We start from the raw sequence: 13,237 nt of genomic DNA, 5'->3' as shown, positions 1-13,237 counted from the left end.
GATGGTCTCGGGCTGCTTCCCACATCCCAGACGGCTGCTGTGCTGGTTGCAAAGCTTTGCCAGCAGCTGGAGAGAGGAAAGAACAATCTTCCCAGGCACTAGTTTCTCCACTGCAAAGATGGCATGAAAACCTAGCGGAAGGGCAGGGGAGTTGGGTGGCTAGGTCAGAGCATGTGCTTTACATGCAGACCCAGCTTTGATCCCTGGCACTGCCATGTTTGCCCAAACGCCACTGGGCACAACCCCGGAGGACATCAGTGAGAGAAGTCTATTTCCCACAAAACGAAAGCCCTAGTGGAGTGGACAAATACACGAGACCTTTAGGAACTTCTCACAACACAGTGACAGATTCTTAGAATTTGTGACTTTCAGTGAAAGTAGGCCAGCAGCGAAGAAAATGCAGTTAGTTAAGGGTCTGCAATGGGCAGGCGAAGGAGGAAACGAGGGCCAGGCTGGTTGGTGATCAGTTGCCGTTTACTCCAATGTTGTCTCTCTCCACCTCCTTCCAGTCTTACCCACTCCCTTATTCTTCCTCTAGCCCTCTCGAATCTCCTCCTCCTCCTCCTCTGCTCCATCCTCCTCCTCGTGCCCACTCTTACAACCTTAGTTATATCCCCAAATCATTTGGCGTGGAGGTAGCAATTACACATAGGTGTGCTCATACAATCAACAGATGTAAAGTCCTTCCCTCAGGGGAAGCTTCTTCTACGACAAATATTTATCCAGCAAGATGACCCGCCTAAGAGCGAAATAGCGTCTAGAGGTGCGTTTCTCCTTTCCTTAACCCAACAACCATTTAAACATTTATCTTAATTCTACTTCTTAATAATATTAGCCATTTGTATGGTCACAGTAAGAGATACAGTAAGCTAATAGGGTGGCTCTCCTGGGGACATCTTGCTACAGATCTCAGACTACAGTGCTCAGGCCAGATTAGTCTTTTCTAACCCCAACAGGGTCCTAACCTAGTTGCTACTCTTTGGATCATGACAGAGTTTGTCCATGACCATACTCTTAACTTATAGTTAAGTATTATGGCACTTGGCCTGACCTGTTTTGATGAGCTACCTGTGAGCCAGGGTAGCTCACAGCTTGCCTTGGGTCCATCAATCCCTAGTCGGGACCCTGCTTTTGTGGTGCTAGGAACTAAGGGCAACTGAGGCTTAAATCGAGAAAACAGTTGCCCAGGCGTGAATATTATTTGGAGTCAATTAACTCCCAAGTTACAAAAGCATAGCATTAACTGTCTTCCTGTGTCTATACAGAAAGGACATTGCTCTAAAGTGGCCATGCAAAGGACATAAGGAGAAGAGAAAAACAGTGTTTCACTCACAAATAGAAATCCAGTGTCCTAGAAGGATCTGACCTTACAAGTCAACAGAGTCTGATTTGGGGAAAAAGGTGATTGACCGGTTGGGGAAGCAGAGAACAGAGAAGAGGTTAAAGATAAACACAGTGAATGGTGTAACCCAATAAATCTAAGTCCCCTGAGGCCAGGGAGAAATAACAAACTAATGTTATTCTACACGTGTGTGTCCACGTGTGTGTGCATATGTGCGTGTGCATGTGTGTGAATACACGTGTGTATGTGTGCGTGCATGCGTGCATGTATGTGCACGTGTATGCATGCGTGTGTACATGTGCATGTGTGTGCGTGTGTGTGTGCACGTGCGTGTGGTATGGTATTTCACAGTGATTAGATCGTTTTTTCTTTTTCTTTCTTTTTTTTTTTTTTTTGCTTCTTGGGTCACACCCAGCGATGCACAGGGGTTACTCCTGGCTTTGCACTCAGGAATGACTCCCGGCAGTGCTCAGGGGACCATATGGGATGCTGGGAATCGAACCCAGGTCGACTGCATGCAAGGCAAACACCCTACCCGCTGTGCTATCGCTTCAGCCCCTAGATCCAGCTTTTTGTCCTGGATTCCTGTTGCTTCCCTTGGCTTTGCCAGTCCCAATCTGGCAGTATGTTAGGCCTCTGATTCCCATACATGCCAATGCCAGAGGAAGAGGAAGGCTTGTGTCCTGACACCTTCCTTCTCGGGAAAGGGAGGAAGCTGCTCCCAAGCCCAGTTCATCTTGGGTCACATGACTGGCCTTGATTGCGCCTCAGGCAAGGAGATAGAATTATCCAAGGGCCAATAAGGCTCATCCCAGGAACGGGCAAGAACTCTTCTTCCTCTGTGCTGAGAGTTCTCAGGGGAGGAAGGGACTGGAACTAACACCTGGTTCCTAAAAGAGGAGGAAGGGGAAATGAATGCTGGGTAAAAAGTCATTTGCCAGGTGAGTGGGTGGAGGGGGTTGGGCCACACCCGGCAATGCTCAGGACTTGCTCCTGGCTCTGTGCTCAGGGATCACTCCGGGGGGCTGAGGAGGAACATATGTGATGCCAGGGATTGAACTAGGTTCTGCAGAGTGCAAGGCAAGCAGCCTATCCGCTGTACTATTATTTTGTCCTCTAGTCATTTCGTTGGAGAAGTTCATTGAATCAGACGCTGAAAATAATAACAGCAAAAGTTCCTACTGTCCTGTGGCATCTAGCAACGTTTTGAGGACTCGACGTCCTGCCTGTTCTCCCCCGAGTTCTGAAAATTACCAGCCTGCATTATGGTTCCACTTCACAGTGCTTTCTAAAGCTTCGGGTTCATCAACGGTTTCGACTTCCTTTCTCAGCAAACCCTTGGCGCTGAGCCGTTGCATGGGGAAAGGCTGCATCCACGAACAAGTGTGGCTCCTTAGGGCAAATGCCAGTCTGACGTGAGCCCAGATCTTCCACTAAGCATCAGAAGAAACTCTCAAGACAAAGCCATCACTAATGAGACTAAGAAGGACCCCAGTGTCCTCAAGCTGCTCCCCACCAAGTGAAGCCTGCTGCATCCGACAGGAACTACGATTAGAAATAAAGGTGCCTACCTAAGGATAGTAGATACATGGCGCAGGAAGATTGCTCCATAGCTGGAAGTCTGCCTCATGAGCAAAGGGGAGAAGGCAGCTGGAATAGAGAAGGGATCACTAAGAAAATGATGGCCGGAAGAACTGGTTGAGATGGGAGATGTGTGTTGAAAGTAGATAATGGAACAAACAGGATAACCTCTCAGTATCTGCATTGCAAACCATAATGCCCAAAAGTAGAGAGAGAGTACGGGGGAAATTGTCTGCCATGAAGGCAGGGGGAGGGTGGGAAGGGGGGGTCTACCAGGGATCTTGGTGGTGGGGAATGTGCACTGGTGGAAGGATGGGTGTTTGATCATTGTGTGATTGTAACCCAATCATTGTGTGATTGTAACTATCTCACGATGATTCAATAAAATTAAAATAAATAAATAAAAAGGACAAAAGGAAAAAAAAAGAAAGAAAGAAAGGTGCCTAAAATGCCTCACACAGTATCATGATGCTTCACTTTCTCTTTAGTTGCTTTCTGATTCCTACAAAGTTAAAAAATAAATACGGTTCAGCCCCTGGAAGTTACAAAAGCTTAGAGAGGCGCTTTTAAAGGGGTTCTTAAATCTTTGGACAGGACATACCCTTGAAAATCATCTGCAAACTTTCGCTCTGTAACACCAACATTCTTGAAGGCCTGGAAGCCAAACAGGGAGCCTCCAGCCCTCTTATTTCTGCAGGCAAGGAAATGAGGCTCTGAGAGGAATTCTGACCTAAAGCTGCAGGATAAGTTCTGTGATGAAGAGGAAAAAGCACCCAAGGTCAGAGATTTCACACGTACGGAATGCAAATTCCATCTTCTTTTATGGGAGCAGGCATATCTGGCAGTACTCATGGCTTACACCTGGCTCTGTGCTCAGGGATCTCTCTAGGTGGTGCTCAGGGGACCCTATGCAGTGCTGGGGATTGAACTGGAGGCTGCTGTGTGCAAGGTAAGCCCCTTACACCTATACTATCTCTTTGGCCTAAATTCTATCTTTAAAGTGGTGATAGATGTCACACTTAGAAACCACGGGGGTAAATGGACTCACTATAAAACCTGATTTAACACTCTAATTGCTGCTTAGGAATGAAATACTGAGTTTCCAAAACAGTTTCATAAAGTCAATTGTTACGAATGTGAATTTAAGAATTTCTTTTTGAAAAAAAAAGAAAAAGAAATTTTTTTTTTTGCTTACTGAGGTTTTTGGACCACACCCAGCAGTGCTCAGGGGTCACTTCCAGTCATGCTCCAGGAACTAGGCGATGCCAAGGATCCACCCCCGGCCTCCCACGCACCTAGGCTCTGCCCATCAAGTACTCTCCTCTGAATCCACTTTAAATCTTTCAGCAGCGGAGTTTTCTTTCGGAGAAAGGAGGACTTGTGCCATGAGAGAGATCTGGGATTAGATACCAACTCTAGCAACAGAGTGCCAGCTCAGGTGGCTGGAGTGCATGTTTGCACGCAGGCATCCTGGGTTCGAGTCCCTGCCCTGTACAGACTCTTAAGCACTGCTAAGACATCTGAGAGCCCAGATGAATCAGGAGTTCAGCCTGAGCAATGCCAGACATGTTTATTTATTTTTTTGGAGGGGAAGGGGGAACCACTTCTGCTCCTGCTTCTGTTTTCTTTCTTTTTTTCTGGTTTTAGGCCACACTCAGCTACACATAGGGCTCCCTCCTGGCGGGTCACAGGAAACCTCATGGGCTGCTGGGGATTGAACCCTAATCCGCCATAGGCAAAGAAAGTGTCCTCTCCGCTCTACCCTCTCTCTGGCTCCTGCTCTGATTCTTAGCAGTCAGGGAATGGGTAGGTTTTATCCTTAAAAGTGGGGGTGATAAAGTATCCCATCAAGTTGTTCTGAGGATGGCATGACTGTGTACAAGCATCGGGCATGAAACCAGGCACTTGGCACCCCACGAACACTAGCTGTTATTTCTAGACTATTCTTCAGAGAATGCACTTTGCAGGGACCAGGCACTGGCTCCCTACTACTTCTCCTTGAAGTGCATGCAGGGTGTGTCTGCAGTGAACTAGGTAGCAGCAAGTGGGGATCCCCCAGGCCATTGAGATGAGGACAAAGAAGCATGAAACCAGCCAGGGAGGTCAGTCAAGGCGCTCTAGCTCCCCAGGGAAGGCGGAAGGTCCAGAGAGACAGGGACAGGCAAGAGGGCACAGGGAGCCCCGTAGCCTCTCACAGTCATGGCAGCCAGCCCATACCTGGAGGATGTAAGGTTCCACGCCAGGAACAAAACCCACATCAAGGACATGCCGGCAGGAAGAGGCATGCACCGGAAGTGTCACCGGAAGTGACACTTTATTCTGAACAGCTGGGGAGGGAACAAGCATAGCACCTGCACTCAGATCCTGGGCTCGGGCCTCACTTCCTCCCTCCTGCACTTTCACTCCAAACGATCACACTGGCATCTAAGTGCCGTACTCTAGGCTGCTCCTCCAAGCTATGAACCCATAAGGCAGAAGAAGGATGGTTGTGTGGTATCTAGAGACGTGAAAGCCAAGGCATGGAAAGCATTCATTGCGTAAGGGTGAAACTGACGCCGTGACCGCAGCAGAAATCAGAAAAATCAGGCAGACCTCAGGTTCAGTTCCCAGAACTGAAACAGATTCAGTTTCCCAGCAATAAAACAATGTGCGATTAGCCAACCTGAGCCCACCTGGGAAAGTTCCTGGGCTCAGCAAGTGGGTTCAATTAATCAATTCTCACAATGCCCCAGAAGTTGCTTTTTGTTAACCCAGAAGAGTGAGAAGTCTATGGAATCATCAAATTGGTACTGATACTGGAAATTATTGTTCAGTTGTTGCCTAACCACTGTTACCCTAGACACTTGCCAAAACACCTTTGTTTGGTAACTAAGTAAGATTCTTTTTGAAACAATAAGGCATGTGCTGCTTATGTAATCAAACCCTGTATAAACTGCTTGCTGCCTAAGGTTGGGATTACTATCAAGAGGTCACTATCAAGAGGTCACTCTGTGGGTGAGATAATTGACCCCAGTATACTGGAATAAAACTTCTACTGCTTTTGCATTATCGAGTTGGTGTTTCTGTCCGTCTTGCCACTCGAGAACCCAGAATCCCGGGCTTAACTTCTCTGCTCCAGGGCTGAGAAGTGATTCTTCCAGCCAGGATAATAGGGGGGTGTTTCCTGGTCTTCTTGTGGTCACCTCACAAGAGAGATCAAATTATTCTCTTCAAGTTCAAAAGTGGGCTGGAGCGATAGCACAGCGGGTAGGCGTTTGCCTTGCAGACGATTCCTCCACTCCTCTTGGAGAGTTTGATTCCTCTGAGTTCGATTCCTCCACCCCTCTTGGAGAGCCCAGCAAGCTACCGAGAGTATCTCGCCCACCTAGCAAAGTCTGGCAAGCTACCTGTGACGTATCCGATATGCCAAAAACAGTAACAACAAGTCTCACAATGGAGACGTTACTGGACCCACTCAAGCAAATCAATGAACAACGGGAGGATCTTGACCGTGACCGTGAAATTCAAAAGTGCAATCTGGGCTCTAAGTCCAAAGATTCTGTAGGTGTCTAGAAACCTCAAATGCTAGAGCCCGGATGCTTGGTTCAATGCTCTGTAGAGTGCAGAGCAGCTTGGAGATGGGGTGCAGGGGGAGGGACACACACAGAGGCTGGGGTTCACAGACAGGTCTCATAAGGGTGAATCTGAGGGTGGTGCCAAGCAAGGAAGCTGCAAGGACTCAGAGCCTTGAAGAAGTGGGCCACACGTAAGCAGTGAGCGATTTAGACCTCTAGAGAGAATGCCAGGCTGCGTGGCTGCCTGTGGTCAAAAAATCCTAGCACCGCAGGTAGGGCGTTTGCGTTGCACGCAGCCAACTGGGGTTCTATTCCTCCATCCCTCTCGGAGAGCCCAGCAAGTTACCGAGAGTATCCTGCCCCCACGGCAGAGCCTGGCAAGCTCCCTGTGGCGTATTTGACATACCAAACACAGTAACAACAAGTCTCCCAATGGAGATGTTTCTGGTGCCTGTTAGAGCAAATCGATGAACAATGGGAGGAGAGTGCTACAGTGCTATAATTCTACAGACAAAGCACCTGTGGCCACAGAGGGACTCACCCATCATCTGAGAAAAACAGGAAAAGAAAAATGATGAGGCAAATAGCCTCAGCTATATAGATATCTGACAGGGTCTTCCTAAGCACGGTGAATAATATGTGCCTAGTAGTTTGTGACTTTATTTCATGGTGCTAGGGAGTGGGGGCAGGGGGGCCATCCCATACATGCGGGGCAAGTACTTCTCTACCCCAGCCCCGATTCGGTGATGGCTTTAGATGACTTAAGGAACAGGGTGGTAACCAATGTATTTCACAGTCAACAACAGTAATAATACGCAAGCAGTAAAGTAGGCTTTTAAAAGACATTTTACAAAATCTGGTCTTTAAGCTGTTCAAATGGGTACAAATGCCATTGTTAATGGAACCGAGAGAAAACTTTATTTTCAACAATAAAAGACTACTTTGTTCGATGAAACCAGGCAGAAGGGAAACTCTAAAAAAAAAAAAGCGCTTCCGTAATGAGCATTTAGTTGGTTTGAAAGGGCCACAGGGAAATCATTTCCTTACAAAGAGGTTGGAAGAAGTTTTTTTAAAACCCCGCGCTATGAACAGACTTGATGAAGTATGAAAGACTTTGTAACAGTGGGTTTAAAAGCCTTCCCGTGGGGAGAGGACATATTTTCATGGATCTGAGCCATCTCCTCAGGAGCTGACAGATAGGGCTAGAGAACGCCTCCTCATGGGAAGATTATTCAGAAAAACATGATCTGGAGTTTGGAAGTAAGCGGCTGTTAGGAAGTTATCCTGAATTAAGAGTTCCTGGAAGTAAGGCACCTGTGGGTCAGAAAGGCTGGGGGGAGCGTAAGGGCCTGCGATGGCCTTTCCTAACCAGGGGGGGACAGGCCAGGCAGAGAGGACGCCTCTCCCCTTGCCTCTGGCCTTTTGCTGACAAGAGGGCACAGACTGCATGGAAGTCAAAGGAAGAGGGAATTTCACCTACTGAGAAATTATCTAGAAACATTTTAAAATATTTTCAAGAGTAAGCAATTATCTTCTATCAATCACCGATTTCTCTCTCGGTACTCAAAAGAACGCTAAACATCTTTGACCTGTGGTTAGTTAGGATCACTACCCAGCCTAAGAAATCACACTTGATATCCGGAAGCGGGAAGGGAGAGAGAAGAGTCAAGGTTCCTGCTCTACGCTCCCCCTAGGTGGAAGGCTGACTGTCATCCTGCATCTCATTCCGGGAGGGAAGAGCTCGTGGTGGCTGTGGCCCCCAGGGCTCATTTTTTCGCTCCCACAATGCCCTGCAGCATGTCGATGGGCAGAGGGAAGACGATGGTGGAGTTCTTCTCAGCTGCAATGGTGGTGAGCGTCTGCAGGTACCGCAGTTGTAGGGCGGCGGGGGACTCAGTGATGACCATGGATGCTTCTTTCAGAGCCCTGGACGCGTTCATCTCTCCCTCGGCAGCAATGACCTGTGGAGGGTAGAGATGAGAGCTCAAAGTGCTGCAGCATTTGGGCGTTGACTGGAAAATGCCCGATGGGGCTCCACAGACCTGAAGGTGCCAGAATTCCTAACGAGAACCAATTCCCAGACACCCGCTTTCCATGCGTTCTTTATTCCTCTAATGTCTACTGCTCCTTTGCAGTAAAAGCATTGCTTAGCGTCACCCCATGGAAATCTACCTTCTCAAAGTAGACAAGCAGAAAGTGCCCCTATGTGCATTAAAGCCCTGATGGCAGCCCGAAGTCACCTGGGCATAAGCCAGAGTTGAGGCATCCTCTTCCTAGCATTTACTATCTTTCTTCTCTTGTTTCAGGAAAGCAAACAAAAGGGCAAGTCAAAATACTGTGCAGGGGCTGGGAAAGTAAATTATTAAGAGATGGATCCTCTGCAGGGCCCAGGGATTTCTCATTCTTTGATTTCAAAGAAAGGAGAGAGGGCCATGTTAACTTGAAAGCTGATAGACTATTAAAAATATATGAGGGGCCAGGGGCCAGAGCAATAGTACAGCGGGTAGGGCATTTGCCTTGCACTTGGCTGACCCGGGTTCGATTCCCAGCATCCCAAATGGTCCCCCAAGCACTACCAGGAGTAATTCCTGAGTGCAGAGCCAGGAGTAACCCCTGAGCATCGCTGGGTGTGATCCAAAAAGCAAAAAACACGAGATGCACCCAGTACCACTTGGAGGGTTCATGGGAATCAAACTCAGGTCAGGTGCAATGCAAAGAATGTACCTTAACCTCTGTACTGCCTCCCTGTTCCTGGAAAGCAGATTTTTGTAGAATGTGAGGGAACACTATAGAAGTTGAATATTAATGGAGAAAGCTTTTTTTTAAAAACGAAGATGCTGAAGAATATTTCATACAAAAAGATATTCAGGTCTAAAAAATCAAGTGTATATTGCAAACCATTATGCCCAAAAGTATAGAGAGAGTATAGGGGAAATTGTCTCCCATAAAGGCAGAGGAAGGGCTGGGGGAGGGGGGTTAATACTGGGAACATTGGTGGTGGAGAATGTGCACTGCTGGAGGGATGGGTGTTCGATCATTGTATGACTGAAATTCAAACATGAAAGTTTTGTAACTGTATCTCATGGTGATTCAATAAAAATAAAATAAAAAAGCAAATGCATGACAGGAGGAAGAGTAGGGAGTACACGGGACTGACTTTTCCCAGATTTGTTAATTTTTGTAGTACCAGGATTGAATCCAGGAACTCACACATGCAAGGCAAGAGGTCTACCTCTGAGCTACATTACCAGGATATGGTCTGGTAGGCAGTCAAGACCAGGTGGGGGATTTGGTCTTTCTACAGACAACTGGAGTCACTGAATGACTTAGCAGATAGTCTCATCAGCATTCTCCGGAGAAACTCGGGTGGATTCTGCACAGCTAAGAAGCCGTGAGAGGCCCGGCTTTGCTTTCAGACAGATCTATGTGAGTCTGTGGTGTCAGACAGCAGTTGGGACACACTACCCAGAGAGCCATCTCTCCTCTATCCAGAGGATAAAAACCTTAACCTATAAAGGCCAAACTTCACGTCCTCCGTGCCTGTGAGAAGCCGCACAGCCAGACACATGTAAAGCAAGTGTCCTGGCTGCTGTGCTTACTCTGGCTCATGTACTCGATTGTTGGATATTAACTCTAAGTGTTCTAGGCTTCATCAGGGAATTGCCCCTTTTCATCCTTCCAGAGAAGCTTACTGAGCTCTTGCTAGCATCCCTAATCCCCTGAGTTTATTGTTAACTGTTCCTTTGTGTTTTACCTCTCATTGTCACAGTTCCCCAAGTCAGTCTTGATTACTTAATAAGCCAAAGCTTTCTGATAATTCTGAACTTTCTATTTGTAGTGCTTTGTATTTGAAGTGCTGTGTATTTGTACCTGCTTTTCTATTTCCCCTATAGCCTTTTTATATTTTACTATAGAGCAATGTCCTTTGGTTAAACACAGGAACACCAATAATGCTATGCTCCTAATAATATTTGGGAGTTGATTGACTAGGAAATATATCTACTCCTGGTATATATCTGGTATATATAAATATATCTACTCCCGGTATTGGTCATAATTACTTGACTCAGGCTTCAGTTGCTGTATTCCCTAACACCCCAAAATGGAGGTCCCGCCGTGGGACTGATATGGACGTGGGTCAAGTAGCAAAGCTAACCGGATATTGATATGGAACAGTCTAGAAAGCATAAATGCATGGTCTTGATGTAAGCTGTTATGACTTAAGAGACAGGACCCCCATGGGGAAGGACAAGCTGAACTGGCCTGAGGAGACTTAGATTTACAGTAAAAGCCTTGCTTGCTCTCAGAGCCCAGAGAACTAAGTGTTGGGATCTTTGTCTCTTACTGTGTTCATCCAAACAACTGCAAGTATTGATAACATATACAACTAGAGAGGAAGATAAAAGCAATGTAGATGTCCCTGGGACATCCCTTGCATTAATCTTCCCGAGAGAATTTCCTTTGCCAGATGTTTTATCTATGTAAATGATCAATCTAGGTACTATACTTCAACCCTCCTCAGATGTTGTATAAGTATGCTAGCAGCTCTTCATTAAATGGGCCATTTTCACCATTAGGCTGTGGTCCCTGTCTCTCTATCTCTCTGCTGGGGAGGCCTGGGGAGGACAGGAGGTAGCTCTCAGCCACCGAACACACATGCATCGCACAGCCCACATAATACTTTGTGAACTCACTTGATCATGTGGCTGTATTCCAAGACAAGTGCAGACAAGCAGCCCCGATGGACACCCCACCTGAGAGCAGCAGATCTGGGTCTCTGCCATGCCATCTTGGATGCCCAAGGACTTTTTTTTTAAAATCTAGCAATGGACCAACTGCAAAATATCTCTTCTCTTCCTGACAAGCAAAATACAATCTCTTCCATGGGAAGCAAACCCCAACTGGGAGGGCACATATTGTGTTAAAAAGGTGCTCAAAAGCCCAGAAGCCTCCCAGAGTGAGTGAAGCTGCCTGAGGGGTGAACACAAGATTTCTCGCTTTGTCTAATAATTAGCCAAACATCCACTCCAGGAAGCATCTTAGAAAGTGAATTAAGGTTTGCTCAGGCATATGGGACTGTTGCCAAATGCAGTTATCCCGAGTCAATCAAAGCTTCCTGTCTACAGTTTGTCATGCTACAAGTAGGCGTTTTCAGGCAGGTGGGACTTGTACGAATGTCTCCTTCTATGACTCCACTGGGTTGGTCTGAGGAGACAGCAGAAAAAGATGTGGTTTTATGCATTTTGTTCTCTCAATCAATAGATGATCAACCCTAAATATAGGAGCCTGCAAAAATGCCATGCATTTCCCTAAGATTTATGGGAAAGCAAACAAAGGTGAATTTGAGTACAAGTAGAATTTCCTTTCAAGCCATTCAGAGATGCTCTAAGATTGTTAAAATGAGGTTCAGGAGCTGAAGTGACAATACAGTGGTCAGGATGCTTGCTCTACACATGGCTGACCTGGGCTCCATCCCTGGAACCACATATGGCCCCTTAAGCCTGCCAGGAGTGATCCCTGAGTGGAGAGCCAGGAACAAGTTCTGAGTACCACCAGGTGTGGCCCCAAAACAAACAAAAAAATAAAAAGATGTTCAGCTGCGTGCTGTAATCCTTCAGGAGACTGTCCACTTGTAGTCTAGCGCTTTTCTTCTCTCGAATTATGTCTGTGGGCATGTGTACATACATCCTTTTCATTGTGTAGTAACCCTTTGTGTAGTAACCCAAACAACCATTGTTATAGTGATGAGCACTTGGAGCCATTCCATTCTGGGATGCTTTACTACTGAGCTGTGTCCCCAGTTCTCTTCATTTTTCTTGCGGGGTGGGAGGGGGGCTCCCAAATGGTGCTCAAAAGCCCGAGGGTCTCTCCTGGTGTTCCTGGGTCAACCAGACCAGTGACTCAATGCAAGGGGCAGAGGATATGGTGCACCTCAGGTTCCATGGGATTACTTGGCTGACCGTGGTGGTGCTCATGGGACCAGGAGTCAAGCTAGAGTCACCTTAGCTCCTGACCATCTGGCTTTCTGGTCCCATTTTTTATTCATTTTCTAAACTGTGACTTGTGCAGTTCCTATGTCTAAGACATAGCAGAGTCAAAGGCAGGAAAATCCTACAAAACTTTCTTGTAGGTTTTTTCTAATTTATTTTTATAACTTATTTTTTCTAATTTATTTCTAATTTTCTTTCTAATTTATGCCTTTTTATGACAACAGCATTCGCTAGTTTTTGAAAGTGAATGGGCAACATAGAGGCGGCCCAGACCCACTTTCCAAGAGTCATCCTGGAGGATGTGTATCACGGCCTCTGCTTCTGATCCAACTCTGCCTTTCCCTAGTGGTTAATTAACTCAAGGAACAGTTCTTGGAAGCATCTTCACCTCTAAGCTCTCTCTCTGCCATGGATTTGTTGAAGAAGCTGTAAGACCTCCCTATTTTCCAAGAAAACCTGAGTACATGGTTGGGATACACAGCTTACAGTTGTTGCCAGGTGACTACGTTTTACAGACCGGCTGGCCTTGTTGCGATTCTACACGGGAACCCAGCCCATAAAAACAGTCACTGCCCAGGGGGCGGGGGCATCTCTCAGTGGGCTGGCGTGCACACCTGGCACACAGACGTCTGGAGTTCAATCCCCAGAGTGACGTGCTATGCTGGGCACCACTATGAGTAGCCCTGCTGGCCTCATCACACAGCTGAGCTGAGCACCACCACGAATGGCACTAGGGGCCCTTGAGTACTGCCCTGGAGATCACTTCCCTC

At 46.9% G+C, this 13,237-nt stretch overlaps 1 protein-coding gene across 1 annotated transcript in view; it reads right to left on the bottom strand.

Annotated features, from left to right (window-relative positions):
- Window positions 1–7,360: 7,360 nt before the first annotated feature.
- STOM (stomatin) overlaps window positions 7,361–13,237 on the bottom strand; it is a 36,623-nt gene continuing 30,746 nt past the window's right edge. The window contains exon 7 of the mRNA XM_056138672.1: window positions 7,361–8,438. Coding sequence (XP_055994647.1) covers window positions 8,244–8,438 — 195 coding nt within the window. The 3' untranslated portion in view covers window positions 7,361–8,243. The remainder of the gene's footprint in view (window positions 8,439–13,237) is intronic.

The sequence above is a fragment of the Sorex fumeus genome, unplaced genomic scaffold (assembly GCF_029834395.1).
Source record: "Sorex fumeus unplaced genomic scaffold, SorFum_2.1 ptg000129l, whole genome shotgun sequence".
Classification (NCBI taxonomy): Eukaryota; Metazoa; Chordata; class Mammalia; order Eulipotyphla; family Soricidae; genus Sorex; species Sorex fumeus.
This window is presented reverse-complemented; position numbering and strand designations above follow the sequence as displayed.